General features: G+C 58.4%; 1 protein-coding gene across 7 annotated transcripts in view; it reads left to right on the forward strand.

Moving 5' to 3' along the window:
- The window catches only part of GSG1L (GSG1 like), a 207833-nt gene that overhangs the window by 177032 nt on the left and 8696 nt on the right, over positions 1-22105 (forward strand). For 5 of the 7 annotated variants that reach the window (XM_042971343.1, XM_042971345.1, XM_042971346.1 and 2 more), the window contains 2 exons: positions 1357-1524; positions 18323-18393. In XM_042971343.1, the coding sequence (XP_042827277.1) occupies positions 1357-1524; positions 18323-18393 (239 nt within the window). Of the gene's footprint in view, positions 1-1356; positions 1525-5561; positions 5932-18322; positions 18394-22105 lie in introns of those variants that run through there. The other 2 variants (XR_006212352.1, XM_042971344.1) reach the window with 2 other exon arrangements.

Genomic DNA, 22105 nt, shown 5'->3' on the forward strand with positions numbered 1-22105 from the left:
GGAATCCATTAATGGTTTTGGTGATAAAGTTCAGGTGATGATAGGGGATCCTTGGGAAAAAGGCTGAATCCGCATACTTCCCCTTGCTTTTCTTCTGGATGGCCAGGGGCTGACAAAGAGGAGAGCAGTGGGTGTGGGAGATGGGCTGCACTGACCTTGAGGAATGCGTGGTGGTCACGTTGAGAGACCCAATGGGTGGCGGGCAAAAGGGGAGACGGGATGCTCTGAGACAGGGCAGCAAAGCTGAACCCTTGATTTGGAGGAAACCAGTCATCAGGGCAGAGACTGGGGAGCAGGGACCGGGAGGCCTGACCGGTAGAACCAGGCTGGTACCCACTCCTGGTCAGAAGTAGGTGGGAGACCATTTCTAGAACGGACACTGGGTCAGAGACGCAGCAGCCTGGACAGCTGGTCTCCTACCCCCGTGCCGCCCTTCCCTGCTTTCCAGTTGTCGGTAGGACAGATTCTCCAGCCCCAGCTGGCTCAGCATACACATCAGGTGCATGTGGCCAAGAGTCCGCAGCTGTGCGTGGAGGAAGTGGAGAACAGAAAGCCACACGAGTCGTTATAACTTAATCTCTCGGGGAGAGTTTGGAGATGAAGTCAGATAGAAGTGGGTGGGTAGTAAGAAGGTTGAAAATAGCAATGGTAGTAATGACCGCAAGCTGTTCTTGAGTGCCCGCTGTATGCGCCAGCCACTGTTCTAAGACGTTTTGAATGGCTCATTTCCTTTAACCCTTGCAACCGTGCCGTGAAGTGGTGCTGTTGATGTGTCCGTTGAAGTGATATGAGGAATAAGAGGCAGAGGGGTTAAGCATCTTGCCCAAAGCATGCATGAACAGAGGTAATTTAACCCCCATGGAACCCAGCTTTTCGGGTGTCTGCCCCCATCCCCTTTTCTATCATCAACTTCACCTAATCACGCTCTCCCTCACTCCAGCATCCCCAACCTCCTGCAGACCGGAGACTGTTCTCTACTGCCTCATGCCTCCACACCTTTGCGCACTCCCTTCCCTCTTCCTGGGATGCCCTTCCCGCTGGCAAAGGCTCACTCATCCTCCAAGACCCTGTGCAACACAAGCATCATTGTGTTCTGGTGACCTTCCCGGAGGCTGGCCCCCTTGGATAGAAGGCCTCGCCCTTTTCTTGCCTCCCAGTGATGAACTCTGTCATGTCTGCATCAGTGCACAGACTGTGAGCGGGGCAGGGACCAAATCCTGTTCTGCTCTACGGCAGCACCTGCTCAGGTCTGGCCCAGAGGAGGCAGCTGTGCAGGAGGAGCGCTTGTCTGGTGGGTGGGGTTTCCTGTCCCCGGCCCACCCTCACCGTGGCACCTCTCTCCTCGTCTGTTGGCAGCCTGGCGTGGGGCTCCTTTACCTGCTGCATGGCAGCCTCCGTCACCACACTCAACTCCTACACCAAGACGGTCATTGAGTTCCGGCACAAGCGCAAGGTCTTTGAGCAGGGCCACCGGGAGGAGCCAACCTTCATAGACCCTGAGGCCATCAAGTACTTCCGGGAGAGGTCAGTACACATGGGGTTGCCTCTGGCCACCATTGGGAAGCCAAAGCCTGGGGCTCAGCCTCAGTGGCCACAGGGCTCCAGTCAAAAACTGGAGTGAGTGATCTGACAGAAGCATCCCTGGGCGGTTGTGGGGTAGAAGGGACGGTCTGGGTGAGGCAGAGTTTGGACCCCATTGCGTTGGAATTTCTGGGACATTTTGATGTTTTGTTGGACATGAGGTTGCCTTGTGCTCAGAACCCAAGGAACTAAGAAGAAGAAAACTGAGTCTGAGAGTTTGCCATTTAGCCCCATGCTTCTTAGAACCAAGATAAGGGTGCACAGAGAATGAACCCAGGTCCCCTTCTTGGGCTCTGTCACAGCATTGAGTGAAAAGAGGACCCAGCAGTGGGGTTGTTTGTTGATGGCTGCTAGAGGAGCAGTCTCCTCAAGGTCAGGGACTGACCACCAGGCATCTGATCACCCGAGTCCTCAGAGTCCAGTTGGGAATAGAGGAAGTAACAATAAATGGTGAGTGTATGAATGGATGGATGAATGGATGGATGGTTGGGTGTATGTATGGTGGGTGGGTGGATGGACGGATGGATGGATGAACGGATGGATGGGTGGGTGGATGGATGGATGGGTGGATGGGTGGATGGGTTGTTGGGTGTATGTATGTTTTGTTGGGTAGGTGGGTGGGTGGATGGATGGATGGATGGATGGATGGGTGGACGGGTGGGTGGGTGGGTGGATGGGTAGTTGGGTGTATGTATGTTTTGTTGGGTGGGTGGGTGAGTGGATGGATGGATGGGTGGATGGGTGGGTGGGTGGATGGATGGGTGGATGGGTTGTTGGGTGTATGTATGTATGGTGGGTGGGTGGGTGGATGGATGGATGGATGGATGGACGGGTGGGTGGGTGGGTGGATGGGTGGTTGGGTGTATGTATGCTTTGTTGGGTGGGTGTGTGGGTGGATGGGTGGATGGGTGGATGGGTGGGTGGGTGGATGGATGGGTGGTTGGGTGTATGTATGTATGGTGAGTGGGTGGGTGGATGGATGGATGGATGGATGGACAAGTGGATGGGTGGGTGGGTGGGTGGATGGGTGGTTGGGTGTATGTATGCTTTGTTGGGTGGGTGTGTGGGTGGATGGGTGGATGGGTGGATGGGTGGGTGGGTGGATGGGTGGTTGGGTGTATGTATGTATGGTGGGTGGATGGATGGATGGATGGACGGGTGGGTGGGTGGGTGGATGGGTGGTTGGGTGTATGTATGTTTTGTTGGGTGGGTGGATGGACGGATGGGTGGGTGGACGGGTGGATGGGTGGTTGGGTGTATGTATGTTTTGTTGGATGGGTGGATGGGTGGATGGGTGGTTGGGTGTATGTATGTATGGTGGGTGGCTGGGTGGATGGATGGATGGATGGACGGACGGGTGGACGGGTGGGTGGGTGGGTGGATGGATGGATGCATGCATGGATGGATGGATGGTGGATAATGAATGAGTGGAAGATAGGCTAACTTTCTAGTTAGCATATTTCCTGGGACCACCTCCTGAATAAACTACCTGTCAAATCCTTATCACAGGGTCTGCTTTTAGGAGAACACACTGGATGTGTAATAATGCCTCTCAGTGGCAGGGAACTGAAGGGTTGTCCAGAGTGATGACAGAGCCTGGGGAGGAAAAGGGGGAAGGAGGCTGCGGGGCTGGGCAGCATCGAGGAGCTGGACTCTCTGCGGGGCATTAGAAGGGCTTCAAGCCTAGGAGTCGCATGTAGAGGCACACACGGACCTGTCTCTCCTGTGCCACGTGGGTGTCCCTTCTGTCCCTTGAGCACTGCAAGCTCACCCCCTTGGGGCCCTTTGCACTTGCTACGCCCTTGCTTAGAAGACTCAGCTGGCTGGGTCACTCAGGCCTCGGCTTCAATGCCGCCTGCTCAGAGAGGCCTTCCTTAATCACTCGGTCTAAATTTGCCCCACACACTCTGTTCTAGTCGCTGTTGTTTTCAGAGCACCTACACAATCTGACCTTATTCTGTTTGTCTGTTGGATAGTTTGCAGGCTGTGAGCTCCACGGCAGAAGGCCTTCACTGTCATATTCCCCACTGTATTCCGAGCACCTACAACTAGGCCAGGCCCCCTAGTAGGTGCTTATTAAATTGGTTTTTTCTCGGGGTCGTAAACTGAATTCTTCTCTTGGGAGGCCTCGGGCCTGGCTGTGCCTCACGCTCATTCAGCTCAAGCTTTATGATCATCAGGATGCGATTTAGCTTCCCAGCACCCCCACGCCAAAGTCCCAGGTCAGGGGTCCAGTCCCGGGGCAGCTGGGGCCGGGAGGGGAGTCAGACTAACCAGGCATACAGGGCCGCCTTGCCCCCGGGCGTGGACAGAGCACACTCATTAAGAAGGTGGCAGTGACTGGCGTCTCACGGGACCCCCAGTAGGAGCTCAGGAAGCGTTTATAGCAGCCATACAGCCCGATGTCTGAAAGCGCCCCATTAACACTGCACCAGCTGCCGCCTCGGCCGTGGGAGAGCCCGGGCACCCACGGCCAGCCCTGTTTTGCTGAGACAGAAGACAGTACCCCATCAGCAAGAAGTTGCCGTTTGCCAGTGCCCTGGTTGGAACGGTCCCTAACAGCTCAGGCCCCAGCAATGTGGGGGCAGATGAATGGGACCCAGCATATGTGCAGAATATCACTTTACGCGTTCATAACTTGAACATTATGCAGAGGTTCATCAAATTTTATTTCCCTTCCTCTCTGAGGAGAGCATTTCAGCTTAGCTGGGCTGTTCTATTTTTTTTTTTTTTTTTTTTTTTTTTTTTTTTTTTTTTTTGGTGCCTTCCCCACTCAGAGCTCAGAGCACATGGATAGATCTCTGCACGGGTGCAGTGGCCAGTGTCCTCAGAACTGCAGCCAGGGACAGGACGGGGGAGGTCCCGGGGGCCCACCGTGCCTTTGCTCCCTCCTCCTTGGGGCTGGGGCTTGCTGTGGAAGGAGCAAGGGGTGGAAGGAAGACTCAATCTGCGTGTAGGCATGTTCCAGTCCTGTGGCTTCGCTGCTGTGTGACTTCGGGTAAGGCACTGAGCCTGTCTGGGCCAGTGTCCTCCGACCCCAAGTGGGAGAGCCCTGAGCCGTCAGCAGCCTGGGAAGTCACACTTTGATACCCCAGGTGATGTGCTGGGTACGTTTTGTGTTTAGGCATCCATTTCGTCTGCTACTCATGTGAAACGTAAAGCTTGGTAATGATGAGTTTAGGATGATCGGCCTAGGAGACGGCATTTCAGATACTGGGAATCTAATAACCGTATGAATAACCACAGCAGACGTATGGTGCATGGCCTGTGCCAAACACTCTTCTGTCTGCTCTAGATTGTGGCCTCAGTGAATTCCACAGCCCCTGTGTGAGGTGGTAGGTACTATTGTGTCCCCATTTTATAGATGCAGAATCAAGGCACAGAGAGGTAAAGTGACTTGTCTAAGGTCACACAGCTGGTAAGTGCTAGAGCTGGGATTTGAAGCAGGCCACGGTCAGTCTCGTGAGGTGTGGCCTCTCAGGACTGGTCAGAAGCCTCTGCCTGACACTGAGGTGGGAGCTGGGTTTGCAGGGGTGAATGAGGGGAGTCTGCCGAGGGTCACAGGGTGAGAGTGGGGCTGGTGCCCTGGGAGACGGTGCAGGGTCTCCCAGGCATCCCTGCCATTCCTGTCTGGGGGAGAGGCATTTGTGGATCCCCCTTCCTCCAGGCCTCTCCTGCTGTACCCTGGACTGAGGACAATTTTAGAGGTTTTGAAATGCAGTGGGATGTGGAAGAAAGGGGTGTGTGTGTGTGTGTGTGTGTGTGTATGCACACACACGCGTGCACATGTGCACACGCATGCGGAGCAGAGCAGAGACTGGGGAGCCTCCCCCTGAGTCTGAACAGCCTCTCCTGCTCAGAGAAATGTCTGGAATTAAGCTCTCCCAGTCACCCTGCCTCCCATCCCCGAGGAGGGCGTCTTAATGGGGCCTCCTGAGGGGAGGGTCGGAAGCTGTTGAACGAAAGGTAAATATTTGCAGGCCCGGCTTTCTTGAATGCTTAATGTTGAGATCTGCTTTAACGACGCGTGGAGGAGAGCCAGACCTGTTGGATTGGACTCCAGGAGGAATTCAGCTGCACTGAACAGACATCCCGCCTCCCGGGGGAAAGCCGCGGGGGTGGGAGAGAGAAAGTTCCGGGGCTTCCGGAGGGAGGACAGCTCCTGCTCCTCTGCTGGGGCCCTTCACCTTGCTCTGTGGCATGGCCCTCTCTGAACGTGTGGATTCCCTTACTGCCTCCTCCGTGCCTGCCTCCTTCCCGTGTGCATGCTGCTGCCAGAGAAAGCCGGGAATGGTCTCTCTGGTTTCCACTGGTCCTGGCGCCTGGAACCTCAGGGGCCCAATAAGGTATCTGACCGACCCTCCCTAATAATTACGTTGCCGATCACAATGCAGGATTGTGCTTCCTGTTGTGGGCGCTGTTCCTGGGCCTGGCCTGCACGTCCTCGTCGAACCCCGGCTGCTCTCATTAAGAAATCCACCAGGGTGGAAATTGACGCCGGAGTTTACTGGCTGTGGGTCCGTCCCCAGCTGTGGGTCACCTCACCTCCTGGAGCCTCGGTTTTCCTGGCTGGAAGATGGGCTGACACCTTCTTTGCACTTTTGAAGATTACGTGAGATGATGCAGCGGAGCATCTGTAACTAAACCAGGGCCCCCCTTTCCCCAGCCACACCCCTGCCAGAAACCTCCCTACCCAGGGCAAGTAAGACACGCTCCCTGCCCGAGAAAGGGGCACAGCACGTGCTGTGCTCTTGGCGGCCGCTGGAGAACTCAGCAGAAAGACGTGCTTTGTTTGGTCCCCCGGGGTGGTTTCCACATTTTTCGATTTCGGCTGAGTTGTAAAAATCAGGAGAGTTCACGTTAAAACATCCAGGGGTTTGCTTCTCACGAGAAAGCGGAGGGTCTGGCCTCGCTGGGCCCCTGTTCTTGCGTGGTGTCTGTGGGCTGGAGGGAGGAGCAGGTGCCCCCGGGGAGGCCTCCGGGCTCTCCATCGCCCGCCTTGCCCCTGCCTCGGCGTCTAGTGAGCACCCCAAGCATGGGGTCTCTTGGAGGTGACGGCAGGCCGAGGGCCTGGGCCCATCCCCGGGAGCTAGAAGATAGAAGGGCTTTCAGAGATGAGGCCCTTGAGCCAAGTTTTGAAAGACACGTGCAGCGCTCAGCGGCCAGAGGGCGGTGGGTGAGAGAAGGCGTTCTCAGGCTCAGGCAGCAGCATGAGCAAAAGCTGGCGATGGGGTGGGGGTGGGGGGGGCACACAAACGTATTTAGGAAAAGCTGAGCAGTTTGGTTGACTTAGGAGTGGGAGTTGGACCTGGATCCCCGATCTCTCTCCTCCTCCCACAGTGCGGGGGCGACAGTGTGGGCTGGGAGCCCTCCCCAGGCCTGCTTCCCGGGGCCCAGCCCTCGCTGGTCCCTGGAGGCAGACACGGAGCGGCTCGATGCCAAGCCGGGGTGGGGGGGGGGGGTGGGGGGAGATGGGCCCGGGCATGAACGACTCCCGCACCGTCGAGGGGCTGAGCCCCACTTTGGCCCATCCCCCTGCCCGGTGCAGAGGGGGCTCTGTGCTTTCTGCTCTCCCATCTGTTGTAGGGAAGCTCTCGGAAAGGTCTGTGTCCACTTCGTCATCTCTCTCTCACCGCACAGCCCCCTGCAGTCTGCCCTTTGCCCCCCACCCCCACCCCCAAACAGCTCCCAGGGGCCCTGACGCTCAGCACGCACCCTCCTCCCTCGGCCCCACCCACTCCCCTCCCCCGCCCCCGTTCTGTTAAATGGCAATGCTCCCAGGGCTCCTTCTAGGCCCTCTTCTGTCCTCAGTTGACGTGAGCCTCAGTGGCCGCACATGTGCCAGGACTCCCACACTCTTAGTCAACCCCAGACCGCCTCACTCCATATCCATCTGCCTCTTTGTTCCTGCTACTTCGGATTCTCAAAAGCACCTAAAATCAGCAGGGCCAGGACCGACTCACGATGGTCTCCTCCAAACCCGGTCTTTTGCCGCATCTCTCTGCCTCCTGGTCCGGCGTATTCGAGCCAGACCCCTGCGGGCCCTGCGTGGTCTTCCTGCATCTGGCCTCACCCCTGCCGTCAGCCCACCCCCTCCCCTTCTCTGCACTCCTAGCCTCCGGGCACCTCTGCCCCCAGCTTTCTGCCTAAAACACCTCTCCATTTCCCGATAGCTTCTTGCCATCACCTATGCGGCCACTGCCTAGCTTCGCTGAGGACCCCGGTCCCCTTCCCCTGTGTGCAGCACCCCCTGGGCCCTCGCAGTCCCCCAGCCACATGGTTCCCCTGCCTGCAGGTAGCTGCCGGACTGCCGTCCTCTCTGCCCGGAGTGCCCCCCACTCTGCTGTGTCGAGGTCCAGCCTTCAGGTGGTGCCTCCGGCCTTGACCCTGAGCTGCGCAAACCCCCATCTGTCCTGTAACAGCCTGGTGAACCGTCCCCCGCTGCACTCAGTTCTAAGCCCGCAGGTACTCAGCAAGGTCCACGGGGCAGGGACGCCTGTCCGCTCACCTGTTTTAAACCGCCCACCAGTCTGATGGGCAGAACGTGCGATTTCCCCCTGTTTCCCTGGCTGAGCTGAACAGCACCCCGCCTCAGGTGTGCCCACCGCCCTGTAGGCCGACGGAGGGGCTTAGAGGGCACCACAGGGCTCCCGGAGCCCCCAAGAGGCCGTTGAAGGTGAGGTGGAGGTTCCACTTTGTGCTAGAGATCATTCGTTTTTTTTTCCTAAGTCGCAATTTCTCACCCATGTGGTTCTGAAAATAATCTCAAGGCGCTCTTCTCCAGAGGTCTCACTTAAAACCCTAGTATCGGAGAGACTGGAGAGGAAAAAAAATTGCCAACTGCACGTAACCATCAGGGAAGGCGTTGGCTACGTGGCTATTTATCTTTTCCGTTGTTTTCCAAATGTGTCTTTCGCATCATGATGATACCACTCACGAGATGGGAAGAGCAAAAAAAAGGCATCATTTGGAAAAACTCATTTATTGCCCCCATTTTGGAATGGCGCTTTTGATAAGACGTTGTGGAATCTTAATTTCCCATTTGTGGTCATCGGTTTGCCGACGTTTCTTGTAATTCCAGCCTTTTATTCCAGTGCACATGGATCATTTCAGAATCACGGTGTCCTTTGTCCTCCGCGACTGTCCCCCGATATTTAGCCTCTGAGACCCATTCAGGCACGACATCCTCTCACCCGGCTGTTTCCACGGCCAGCAGTGCGCCTTACGCTTCCTTACTCTTTGTTGGGGTCCTTTGAAATCACCGTGTATTCTGGAGAGGAGTGTGATGCCCAGAAATTGGAGGTGGCCCCGTGGACACTGCAGGACCCCCGCCCGGCTCCACGATTAGGCCGCCGGCCGCCGGTGCGTGAAAAGAAAGCTAAGCGCACAGATGGGCCCTTGAAGTGGAAAACGATCGAAGGGGAGCGGGGAGAACATCTGGAAGGAACGGCCGCTCCCTGAACTCCCACGTGTTTCTCCTAAATAACAGCCAGCTGGAGGGGACATGAGAAGCGGGAGGGAGCTGGCTAGGCTCCCCCCTCAGCCCCCGGCGCCCTCCTGCCCCACCGGCACTGCTCCCAGCTCTTTGGTGATGCCCATGTGTGGCCAGGACTATGGGGAGGACCCTGGAGGCCTGGTCCGCTGGGCCGCAGCCTAGGATGCAGAGGGCGACCGGGACGAAGCTTAGCGGAGCCCCACACGCTCCCAAAGCCAAGGGTCCGGCGACTGGCTCCTCAGATGTGATCCCAGGCCAACGGCATCAGCCTCGCCTGGGAACCTGCTAGAATGCGGCATCTCAGGCCCCGCCCCATACCTGCCGAACCCTAATGTGCGTTTTAACCAGCCGCTCCGGTGACTGGTGGGCACTACTAAGTCCAGGAAACACGGGGGCCGGAGCACAGAGCAGAGGCGGCCCACGTGTGACTCAGGAGGCGGACGTGGCCAGCGGGTAAAGGAAGGCCCCGCACCCCAGCAGCACTCAGAGTGTGGCCCCCGAACCAGTGCCCATTTGCAGACATCCACAGTGACGTGAGGACAGGAGTTGAGGTCCAAGTTTGGAGGCTCTCGCAGAAAGTGGAGGTTGCCCGGGGGCCTGGGTGGCTCAGTCGGTTGAGCATCCGACTCTTGATTCCGGCTCAGGTCACGATCCCGGCGTCGTGGAATCAAGCCCCGAGTCCAGCTCCACGCTGATGGCACAGAGCCTGCTTGGGATTTTCTCTCTGTCTCCCTCTGCCCCTGCCCCCTGCTCGAGCACGCACAAGCTCTCTCAACAACAGGCAGGAAGGCAGGAAGGCAGGAAGGAAGGAAGGGGCTGCTGGGACACCCGAGCTTGCTCTTCGTATGTGGTTTTCCCCGTTTCATTTTCTAGTAACTCATTTTTATTGTATTTTATTTCAAAAACTTGGTCCAAGGTAGATTGAAGATTGAGGGGGAAACGTACGTACCAGTTCATACCTGGAAGTGGCTGGTGGCTCGGAAAACAGAAGCCAACCCGGGCACGGCGAGAGAGGGGCCGGCTTTGAGGATGGCACAACAAGGTCACAGGGGAGGGAGGATATTCTGGAAGGGCTGTGCTGGAGAGGCCCCGGGGCTCCTGCCACAGCAGAGGGAAGGCCTGGCAGAGCCCCTGGCTGTGGCGACTTGACCTGCTGTGGCCACGTTTGGCCCTGGAATTAAGCGGGCAGGTACTGGGGCCTCCTGAGGAGGCGGGACATCGGCCTCACTTGCCTGTAGGACCTCGCAACGCAGGTGGGGCAGGTACCACCCGGTGGGGCGGGAGGGGGTGGGGTGCGGCTGAGAATCCCTGTAGGACACGGAGAAACACTCAAGATACGAGGACCGATAAACCTGAGTTCACGCGCAGTCCTGCCGCTAGCCAGCCGCGGGGCTGGAGCCGATGTGCTTCGTGGTCAGTGATGTCACACCGGTCCCTTCAGATCAGCCACGCCGGGAGTAGTCACCAATGCCGCAAAGCAGGGCTCTTGGGCCAGGGTTAACCTGCGCCAGCAAGTGAGAGCGGGTACCGCGGTTCCTGTCACCCTTCCCCGGGGCTCATTCACTGGGCACCAGCCACAGCATCGACTCACTGTGAGTTTCTGCTCTGACTCTCCTTGTCCCCACTTTGGGAAGACTCTGTCTCTTCTGGGGCAGAAGGCTCCTTGCCTCCTCTTCCCCCTCCTCCCCTCCCGCTCCCCCTCCTCCTCCTCCTCTTCCTCCCCTTTCTAGTCTCCCTCCTCCCGCTCCCCCTCCTCCTCCTCCTCTTCCTCCCCTTTCTAGTCCCCCTCCTCCTCCTCCCCCTCCTCCTCCTCCTCTTCCTCCCCTTTCTAGTCCCCCTCCTCCCGCTCCCCCTCCTCCTCCTCCTCTTCCTCCCCTTTCTAGTCCCCCTCCTCCCGCTCCCCCTCCTCCTCCTCCTCTTCCTCCCCTTTCTAGTCTCCCTCCTCCCGCTCCCCCTCCTCCTCCTCCTCTTCCTCCCCTTTCTAGTCCCCCTCCTCCTCCTCCCCCTCCTCCTCCTCCTCTTCCTCCCCTTTCTAGTCCCCCTCCTCCCGCTCCCCCCTCCTCCTCCTCCTCTTCCTCCCCTTTCTAGTCCCCCTCCTCCCGCTCCCCCTCCTCCTCCTCCTCTTCCTCCCCTTTCTAGTCCCCCTCCTCCCGCTCCCCCCTCCTCCTCCTCCTCTTCCTCCCCTTTCTAGTCCCCCTCCTCCCGCTCCCCCTCCTCCTCCTCCTCTTCCTCCCCTTTCTAGTCCCCCTCCTCCCGCTCCCCCTCCTCCTCCTCCCCCTCCTCCTCCTCCCCCTCTTCCTCCTCCTCCTCTTCCTCCCCTTTCTAGTCCCCCTCCTCCCGCTCCCCCTCCTCCTCCTCCCCCTCCTCCTCCTCCCCCTCTTCCTCCTCCTCCTCTTCCTCCCCTTTCTAGTCCCCCTCCTCCTCCTCCCCCTCCTCCTCCTCCTCTTCCTCCCCTTTCTAGTCCCCCTCCTCCCGCTCCCCCTCCTCCTCCTCCTCTTCCTCCCCTTTCTAGTCCCCCTCCTCCCGCTCCCCCTCCTCCTCCTCCTCTTCCTCCCCTTTCTAGTCCCCCTCCTCCCGCTCCCCCTCCTCCTCCTCCTCTTCCTCCCCTTTCTAGTCCCCCTCCTCCCGCTCCCCCTCCTCCTCCTCCTCTTCCTCCCCTTTCTAGTCCCCCTCCTCCCGCTCCCCCTCCTCCTCCTCCTCTTCCTCCCCTTTCTAGTCCCCCTCCTCCCGCTCCCCCTCCTCCTCCTCCCCCTCCTCCTCCTCCCCCTCTTCCTCCTCCTCCTCTTCCTCCCCTTTCTAGTCCCCCTCCTCCCGCTCCCCCTCCTCCTCCTCCCCCTCCTCCTCCTCCCCCTCTTCCTCCTCCTCCTCTTCCTCCCCTTTCTAGTCCCCCTCCTCCTCCTCCCCCTCCTCCTCCTCCTCTTCCTCCCCTTTCTAGTCCCCCTCCTCCCGCTCCCCCTCCTCCTCCTCCTCTTCCTCCCCTTTCTAGTCCCCCTCCTCCCGCTCCCCCTCCTCCTCCTCCTCTTCCTCCCCTTTCTAGTCCCCTTCCTCCCGCTCCCCCTCCTCCTCCTCCTCTTCCTCCCCTTTCTAGTCCCCCTCCTCCCGCTCCCCCTCCTCCTCCTCCTCTTCCTCCCCTTTCTAGTCCCCCTCCTCCCGCTCCCCCTCCTCCTCCTCCTCTTCCTCCCCTTTCTAGTCCCCCTCCTCCTCCTCCCCCTCCTCCTCCTCCTCTTCCTCCCCTTTCTAGTCCCCCTCCTCCCGCTCCCCCTCCTCCTCCTCCTCTTCCTCCCCTTTCTAGTCCCCCTCCTCCCGCTCCCCCTCCTCCTCCTCCTCTTCCTCCCCTTTCTAGTCCCCCTCCTCCCGCTCCCCCTCCTCCTCCTCCTCTTCCTCCCCTTTCTAGTCTCCCTCCTCCCGCTCCCCCTCCTCCTCCTCCTCTTCCTCCCCTTTCTAGTCCCCCTCCTCCTCCTCCCCCTCCTCCTCCTCCTCTTCCTCCCCTTTCTAGTCCCCCTCCTCCCGCTCCCCCTCCTCCTCCTCCTCTTCCTCCCCTTTCTAGTCCCCCTCCTCCTCCTCCCCCTCCTCCTCCTCCTCTTCCTCCCCTTTCTAGTCTCCCTCCTCCCGCTCCCCCCTCCTCCTCCTCCTCTTCCTCCCCTTTCTAGTCCCCCTCCTCCTCCTCCCCCTCCTCCTCCTCCTCTTCCTCCCCTTTCTAGTCCCCCTCCTCCCGCTCCCCCCTCCTCCTCCTCCTCTTCCTCCCCTTTCTAGTCCCCCTCCTCCCGCTCCCCCTCCTCCTCCTCCTCTTCCTCCCCTTTCTAGTCTCCCTCCTCCCGCTCCCCCTCCTCCTCCTCCTCTTCCTCCCCTTTCTAGTCCCCCTCCTCCTCCTCCCCCTCCTCCTCCTCCTCTTCCTCCCCTTTCTAGTCCCCCTCCTCCCGCTCCCCCTCCTCCTCCTCCTCTTCCTCCCCTTTCTAGTCCCCCTCCTCCCGCTCCCCCTCCTCCTCCTCCTCTTCCTCCCCTTTCTAGTCCCCCTCCTCCCGCTCCCCCTCCTCCTCCTCCCCCTCCTCCTCCTCCCCCTCTTCCTCCTCCTCCTCTTCCTCCCCTTTCTAGTCCCCCTCCTCCCGCTCCCCCTCCTCCTCCTCCCCCTCTTCCTCCTCCTCCTCCTGCTCCTCCTGTGGGTGCCCTCTGCTCTGAATCCAGACATACCTGATGCCTTGAAGCCTTTTCCCTGCTTTTTCCAAAACACCCCTTTCCTGTGGCAGCACGTGGCTCAGGTCTGACTGATGGCATGGAAGGAGGGAAGGGGTGTGTGGCTCCTTTTGAGGGGCGGGGATTGGTGAGCACCATCCTTCCACGCCAGGGGCTATGAGGTGAAGTCACAGAGGGACAGGCCGTAAAGTCCCCGGGGGATGAGGGCGCTGGCGACCATCGTCATAACGGTATCGGGAAGAACTCTACACAGCGCTTTACATGGAATCCTTCAGCTAATCCCGAAGCCGCCTCGAGAGGTAACCTTCTTCTGCCCATTGACCAGAGGAGGAAATCAAGACTCACAGGCGATCGGGACATGTCGAGACTCAAGTAGCTCATAGAAGAGACGCCCAGCACCCGCAGAGGGAAGCGCATGGGGGGGGGGGGGGTTCGCTGCCCCTCCCCCCACCCGCCGCCCACCCTTCTGAGCACTGCTTCGGTCCCAGCACCCCCCATTTCCCCAGCAAGGCCCTTACTGGGATTTGTGGGTAATTTCTCACACCACCGTTTAAAAAAGAAAAAAAAGCCTGTCTCCAGAAAGCACATAATATTTCCTCCAGGAAATCACAGGTCAGGTCAAATGTAATTGTCACCTGGTGCCGTTTGCCATGGTTTCTCTCCTTTCCGCACGGTGGAAAGTTCTCTCCTTTCCACTCAGCACCTTGGATGCTCCCCACGTGGGCTGATCTCAGCCTCGAGCCGTCTGTGCGCCTCCTCTCTCCCTTCCTTCCCGGCTAACCAAACGCTCGGCTAGACCCTGAGGCCTCCAAGTGGGGAATGAGCGAGATGCCACCCTCCCTCTTCTCTCGGACTCCAAAGCGTACCGGGGAAGAACGATTAAGCAGGTTTACGAGCAGTGGTGGTGAACCTGTCTGGCGTCCTCACTGCGTCAGGTGCCAGGCTCCGGGCTCCGCACTCGCCAGCGGGGCAGTGTGCTCATGCTTACCGCTGTGTGCCCGTTGCCACATAGAAACCGCTAGACCATGGGATCCAGGTGAGCCGCACAAGGCCACGCTGCCTGGTAATAGGGCTGCCGTCGGCCGCGATCCCTCCTCGCCGCAGGGCGCGGGGCTCAGTCGTGCCCCAAGCATCTCCTCGTCCTCACGTGTTTCCTGCTGGGAAGCACTGGGGGGCTATGGGAGGGCCATCAGCCCGTGCCGTGACTGCTGCCACGCCGTAGCCCCTCACGAGGGCCCGCAAATCTGTTACTTTCATGGACGACTCGGGTAGAGGGGGCTGTGTGGGAGCAAGGAAACCAGCTCTTTCCAGAATGGCCACACGGCACAGCAGAGAGACAGGCAGACCTGTGTGAGTCCAGCTCCCTGTCTGAGAAGTGAGCAGGTCCCGTGGCCTCCAGCATGCGGCTTCAGTGGCAGGTGCGGGCGGGCTCCCTCGAAGCAGCCTCTGCTGGTCCCAACAGGTGGTTTCCAGCCCTGGCTGTGCGTTAGTGTCGCCTGGTGATTGAAACCTCCCAGGGTGACTTCGGTGGGCCTCCAAGTGGAGAACCCTTGTTAAGACCAGGGGTTAGCACACTGTCTCCCGAAAACCAAATCTCGCCCACCACCTGCTGTAAATAACCTACTAAACAACACGCCCCTTGGTTTACACATGGTCTGCGGCTGCTTACAAACTACAGGGGCAGTTGAGTAGTCGGGACAGAGACCGTATGGCCAGAAAGGCCTCACGTATTAACTATTTACTACCCAGAGCTTTACAGAAGAAGTTTGCCAACACCTGGTCTAGGCAGTTGTCCACCCTGCCAACCTTCTGAATGAACATTCTCTAGCCTAGAACTTGGCATGTTAAGTCAGGATTAACGTGAGCTTAAGGGCAGAGGCCCCTCTGAGTGGTACCTGTGGCCCCCAAGCCCCGCACAAGGCCTGGCCCCAGCAAATGCTTACTAATTGGCAGGTGTTCTTTGATATGTTAACTATTGCACTTTGAGCTTCTTGGCCTGGAGGTTTGAGTGACCAGGGAGGGGAGGGACCATACCGGGTGGGGCCGGTTCTCTCCTTAAACACCAGCTCCTTGGCTCACTGACCCCTCTCCCCAGGGCTGAGGGTCCCGGCAGAGCCCAAGGAGAGGTGCACAGCATGAGGCCTGGTGAAGAACGATCTCAGAAGATAAGAAGCCATGAGAACTAGGAGCCTGGGGTAGATGAACAATCGGTTCAAGGTTAAGGCTGTGAAACGCAGGAGGATGTTCAAGGCCTATTACAGGACGGGGCAGGCATCTGTTGACCCAGAGTCACTGGACATGGCCAGAAAGATGGCCCTCTGGGACAGGGATGGGCTCAGCTACACAGTCCAGCCTCCATCCAGTGTTTGAGTTTCACAAATGGTGATATTCTCTCCTTGATTACCTCTGGGGATGGGGGCTTAGCATCTTGCAGGTTAGACGCGTGAGAAACTGGACAAAACCCTAAATATCTGTCAGTAGGGAACTGAATGTTAACTGTTCTTTCACATACAATATGAGGAAACAGACGAGTGAGGTTTACGTGTACTGACGTGGAAAGATGTTGGAGATTTTTGTGGGTAAGAAAACGGGTTACAAAAGCATGTTTAAAATTTTTTTTTCAACGTTTTTTATTTATTTTTGGGACAGAGAGAGACAGAGCATGAACGGGGGAGGGGCAGAGAGAGAGGGAGACACAGAATCGGAAACAGGCTCCAGGCTCCGAGCCATCAGCCCAGAGCCTGACGCGGGGCTCGAACTCACGGACCGCGAGATCGTGACCTGGCTGAAGTCGGACGCTTAACCGACTGTGCCACCCAGGCGCCCCGAAAAGCATGTTTAATTTGAGACTATATATGTTAAAAAAAAAAAGTTAAGTTCTGAAAGATATACACTAACCTCCTAACAGTGGTGATCCCATCACACGGAGGTGTCATTATAGGGGGACTTTTGCTCTATTGTGTGGGAGTTATAGTTGTTGGAATAAGCCTGTGCTATCAGGAAAATAACAAAGATGCTTCTCCTAGGGATGAAAAAAAAGAAGAACAGAAAAGAAAAGAAAAGAAAAAAGAGAAGAAAAGAAAAAAAACAACATTTTTCCTTGTACGGAACCTTCTCATAGCATTGACGAGGCTATCTGCCGATGATGTCTGCCTTCCTGTAGCGTTAACACTTAGGGCTTTGTTCTGCTGTCTGGAACCATCCAGGCCCTAGAAAATATTTGTTAAAAAAACAAAACACAACAACAACAACGACGACAAAAACTGTGTTCAGAGTTTGCTCCCTGGGAAGCCTAGGCCTAGCCCCTCAGTACAGTGGGCAATCTTGGGTGCCGTTATACAACACTTGTCATTTTCTTTTCTTTCTTTTTTTTAATGTTTATTTATTTTTGAGAGAGAGAGAGAGACGGAGAGGGAGCGGGGGAGGGGCAGAGAGAGAGGGAGACACAGAATCCGAAGCGGGCTCCAGGCTCCGAGCCGTCAGCACAGAGCCCGACGCGGGGCTCGAACTCACGGACCGCGAGATCACGACCTGGGCCAATGTCAGATGCTTAACACACACTTAACTGCATCAGCAGGCGCCGCAACACTTGTCATTTTCTGACTCGTGTGCAAGCTGCCTTCCTACCCAATCAGAAGCTCTCTGAGGGCAGAGACTGTGAAGGGACGTAGGCACTTCTGTGGTGCACCCAGCATGTGGTGTAGATTCCACGGAGCAGGTCCTTTGGAAGTTCTTGTTGAGTGAATGAATGAATGAATGAATGAGCAGTCTGAGGGAACCAAAATGATCAGTGCACGAGTGTTCCTGTCCCTTCTACTAGGCATCTGGCATTGCTCGCTGGTCATTCATCACCTTCCCATGTCTCCTTCTCTAGCCCCACACATCTGGACACACCGGGCAACTAGACATAAAACTCGCTAGGAGGAATCCGAAAACAGGGGTGGGGCATTTGCCTGGGAGAGGACGGAGATGTCCCTGCATGAGAGAAACGAGGGTATCGGTGCAAAGAGGAGGCGAGTGGAGGAGTGCAAAGCAAGCAAAAGGCAAAAAGGAATTGAGGAAAGATATCAAAACGTACGGCCACGGGCGGTGTTCTCCCGCAGACATGATAATGATTGGAATTGTGTCTACCTCTGGGGACCAGACCGTGCTCCTGGAAGGGTGATGCTCCTCTGGACTGGACCAGGCGGAGCTCTGCAATTTATCTGGGTTACAAAGAGGCGAGCGCAATTGTGGGAACACGGCCCTGCCCAGTCTCGGGCCCAAGCAGTGCTGGGCCAGGGGTGAGGGTTTCGGTGTGCAGCTGCCCCCACCAGACCCTCGTCAGCCTCTGCTCCGTGCTTCGCCTCTCTGCCACACCAATGCCAGCCCCCTCTGGAGCTGCAGTGATCCTGAGACGCCAGAGGAGAAGGCAGCCACACACGTTGGTGGGAAGGAGCCACCTTCCAAACCTTCTGTGCCAGAAATCGGAGGGCCGGGGCTTTGTTTATGCGTAGACGTGCCTCGAGGAAGTGCTTTGATTTAGTTAAGAAAAGAGACCCAGCTGATAGGAGTCCATTGGCCCCAAATCAGGAAATAGAGGGAAGCAAAAATAAGGCTACAGATTTAATCCCTATATTCTCATTATCTAGGGTTAGTTCCTGTTAGCCTTTTGGTATAGATTCTGCCAAATAATCTTTTGTGCGTCCCAGTGTATAATTTTTAAATCAAACTGTGCGCAGTCTTTTGTCGTGTACATAGCGGAACGTCTTTTTGTGAGAACACGTGGGTTGGCGTCCCTGCTCCGCCTCTGACTTATTAGCTGGTGGCGCTTGACTGGTCTCATTAGTATCCAGTGCCTCCGTTTCCCCATCGACAAAGTGGAGATAATGACGCCCATCTAAGGGGGTTGCGGGAAGGCTCCCACGGGGCGGGGGGGGGGGGTGGTGGTGGCACAGAGTTACTTTGCACAGTTGTTCTCGAGGGGAAAGGACTGTACCTTTGTTCGGGGTCCTGGGTCTCTGCCAACTCAGCTCGCTCTTTCTTACGCAGGCTTTTGGGTCCTTTTCTTTCCAGGCTCGAGAAGGGGGATGGGCTCGAGGAGGAGGACCTTCACTTAGATTGTCGCCACGAGAGACACCCTGCCCGTAAGTGGCCTCGTCTGCAGTAGCCTGCGCTATAGATTCGTGGGCCATCCGCGGAGAGGGGACCCCGGAGATGAGCCAGGCCCGCCTCTCCCTGCACCCCTGCTCGCTCCCGCAGACACACACCGCAGATGGGGAAACCGAGGCCCGGCACCTTGGGCTGTAGCAAGTCCTCTGCACGCAGCGGCCGTGGCCCTCCCGCCATGGGGGTGGGCTGCTGGGAAAGCGAGAGGGACGCTGGGTGCCTAAGGGCAGGCAGGCGAACCACAGCTCAAGTCCAAGTTGGGTTGTCCGGAAGGGAGGAAGGCTCCGGGCTCGACGGCAGGTGACAGTGGGCAAGATTTGGGCCGTGGAGGCGTGTGGCAGCCAGAGTGCACTGTCTTCATCTACCTGGCTGTGGGGGGTGCCATCGGCAGAATCTAGGGCACCCATTAGGAAAACAAATGTCTGAACCAGAAAGCGAAGGGAGGCGAAAGGAGAGAGGGCCTTGTTCCAGACGGAAGAAGAGGGAGCCAACGTGAGATTAAAGTGAAAATGGCAGCATCTCAGCTAAGCCCGCCGGATGCCCACCTCACCCCCCTACCAAGGGCCTTTCATGCCTGATCTCATATGCTTGCTGATCCCGAGCATGTTGCAGTTGAGGAAATTAAGGCTCAGAGAGGTGGGGTAGCTTGCTCAAGGTCACACAGCTTGGCCACCTGTGGCAGAGCAGTTCAAGCAGACGCTGTCCATGCCTGCTGTCTCAGGGCTTGTGGGAAGCGAAGTTTCAGTGCCCTCCGGCTGCCAGTATCTGCATCTCTGTGCCAGGGGGCTTCCCCTACCTGCGATCACAGAAGGAGGGAAGTGCCTGGGGAGCTCCCTGCGTGGACTCCCTCCAGGCCTGTGTTTGGCCTGGTCCCCTGCAGGGTGACAGATCCGGGTAGTGGGTTTCGCAGCCCTCCCGGGGCTGGCCACCTTCCTTCTGTGCACCCTGCACCTCCTTAACATCACACACGCTCCCGTCCCTACCGCAAGGTCTGCTGGGGGAGACTCACACTAAGACAGTAGAGGCTTACACCCAGGTCTGTCTGACCTCAGATCCCGGGAACTGAAGGAGAAATGGCTCAGCTTGGAGGGAGGGGCCTGGGAGGAGAGGAGGAGAGGTCTGGTCCTCACTCTGGGGGCTCCCGAAGGACGCGCTGGCCCGGTGAGGTGGCCAGAATGCCAGTGATCTGCCTGAGGAACGGGGCGGTGGGGGGGGGGTTGCTGCAGTGGACCCTGGGCTCACACACTGAGATTGCAGGCCAGGTGTCTGTGCTGGAGTGGAGGGCTTCCTGGAGGAAGGGGTCAGGAACCAGGGCCTGGAGGGGGCTGGGGAGGGCCCACCTCAGGGATAACAGGGGGGTGCAGAAATCCCTCCGAGGGGCTCAGAAGTCACGTAGTACGGACGAAGGCTGAGAACCCTGGCCGTGTGCAAGTGCCATCGGCTCCTGCTTGATCCTGGGCCTCCCCATGCCTTCCTGTAGAATGGGTAGGAAACTCTGGGTGGAAAGAAGCCACGGGGCCTGTCTTGGGGGCAGGAAAGGCCAATCCCTGAAGCCCGAGGACGAAGAAAGAGTGGAGGAGACCCAGTCTGGCTCGAAGAGCAAGCCCCGGAATTAAGAATGAGGACACCCAGGGTGGGGGGAGCTGCAGAAGCCCTCCCCCCCCAGCCCAGCCCCCACGGCCCTCACCCCTGCCCTGGCGCCCATGTCATCTCCCAAGCAGCGTTTCCTCCCCAAGACAGGCATCACATGCAATCACCAGGTCCGCGGCCAGCAGAGAATCCATTATTTGTTCCCTCAAAGACACAGCCATGAGCGACAGCAGACGGAGGCCCCCACCTTGCGGGGCTCACCGTCTAGGGGGAGAGAGAAAGTAAGAAATGACTCAGGAACCAACACGACAGTCTCAGGTACAGACCAGGCTTCAGAAGGAGCGGGGGAGCCTGATGAATGAGAAGGGGCCGGCCAGGGGAAGACCCTTCTGGCAGAAGCTCGCAAATGCAGAGTCCCCGACTAACGGAGGAGGCCAGTGTGGCCGCAGCAGGGAAAGCAGCGATGCTGGCGACCAGACCTTCGGCAATAAAGATACAAGTGGGTGGGTTCAGGAACTCTCTGCTGGCAGAACTGTCCGAATGGCTTCCTTTGGGTTCTCCCCGAAGCAGAGCCAGAGATCAGGATTCAGCAGCGAGCCCCTGTCTGGGTGAGCCCAGAAAACACAAGAAGGAGCGGGGGAGGCAGCCTAAGCAGGGAGAGGCGGGCGTCAGGGAAGGACACAGTGTGGAGGGGACCACCCTGAGCCCCGCGGGGGGACGCGGGCAGCCGGCGCAGGACGCACGTGTCCGAGTTTTGGCCGCAGATTCAACAGCGGATCCCCTCGGGCGTTGAGGGCTGCTGGGGGTGGGGCACGGTGCCTGCGTTCCGCTGGGGCGGGTGGGCGAGCCCTGGCGCACTTGGAGGTCAGCAGCCTGTTCCCCCGCGGGGGCACCCCTAGCATCGGCTTGTCTGATTGGAGGTGAGGGGCGGGGCAGTCAGGTGCAGAAGTTTGCCCCAGCCATCGAGGGCCTGGCGTCCCCGACCGACGGGTATGGAGAGGACGGGTTGGGGCGGCCGTGGTGTGCGGTTTGCGTGGGGTTGAGGCGTCTCGCAGGGTGGGAAGGGAGGTAGTTGAAGCCGATGAGATCCTCTAGGGAGCACACCTGGGGTGGGGAGGGACGGCGAAGCAGCCAGATCCTAATGCCTTGGGGGTCACAGAGGAGCCATGGAAGGTGGTGGGGAAGGGGCTTGGGAGGGTTGCCTGCGGCCCCCGGGAGGTTCGGCGGATCCCCACTCCTCGGATCCCATAACACTTCTCCCAGGGAGTGCCTTTTATCAGGTAGCCCAGCCGGGGTAGCGGGGGAGGATGGCTGTCCACCCCAGGGGCCACAGGAGGCACTGGGGGCTCCAGTAAAGCCAGGAAGGGAAAGATCCCATCTGCTGTCAGAGGGGGACTTGGCTTCGGGCACTTTAATTACCCTCAGGTGGCTGCTGCTGCGGTCCCATGAAAGTCATTTGTTCCTCCACTTGTTCAACACATCTTTAGGAAAGATGCTTCTCTGGGCCGGGCCCATGCCGGGTTCTGGAACGTGGGGGGGTGTGTTCCCGGACTGGGCAGCTCCCAAGCATGGCCGTGTGGTGTGGCCAGAACTGAAGCGGGCTCAGCGCGGGCGCCGTGTCAGCGGAGGCGCGGCGCCTCCTCTGGCTCGGGCTGGGGGCGGGCTGCAGGACAGGGAGGGGACACTTGGCCAGCAGCGATCCAACTTGGTAGGGTCCTACAGCTCCACCGCTTCCCGGGCTAGGTTACCAAAATAGCCGACAAGAGGAGCTCGGTGCCACCAGGCCCGCTGACACTATGTCACCCCGGTGTATGTTCCGAGAACTTGACATTTATCCACTAATTTGATCCTAAACACCGTCCCGTTTTACAGGCAGGGAAATCGAGGCCCGGCAAGTGGCGGAGCTGGGATTTGCACCCAGCCTGTCTGGCTCCAGGTGAGCCGCCCCGTGTCGGTGGGTGGCTCCTGGGCTGGGCACAGCCACCCACAGACGCCGGGCAGGGTGCGGGGACCCAGGGCCCAGCCACACGAGGACTTGGTCCTCGCCGACCTCACGGGCGACAAAAGCAGCCTGATCGGGCCGTCTGGGGAGACGACGCC

Source organism: Panthera tigris, chromosome E3 (assembly GCF_018350195.1).
Source record: "Panthera tigris isolate Pti1 chromosome E3, P.tigris_Pti1_mat1.1, whole genome shotgun sequence".
Taxonomy (NCBI): Eukaryota; Metazoa; Chordata; class Mammalia; order Carnivora; family Felidae; genus Panthera; species Panthera tigris.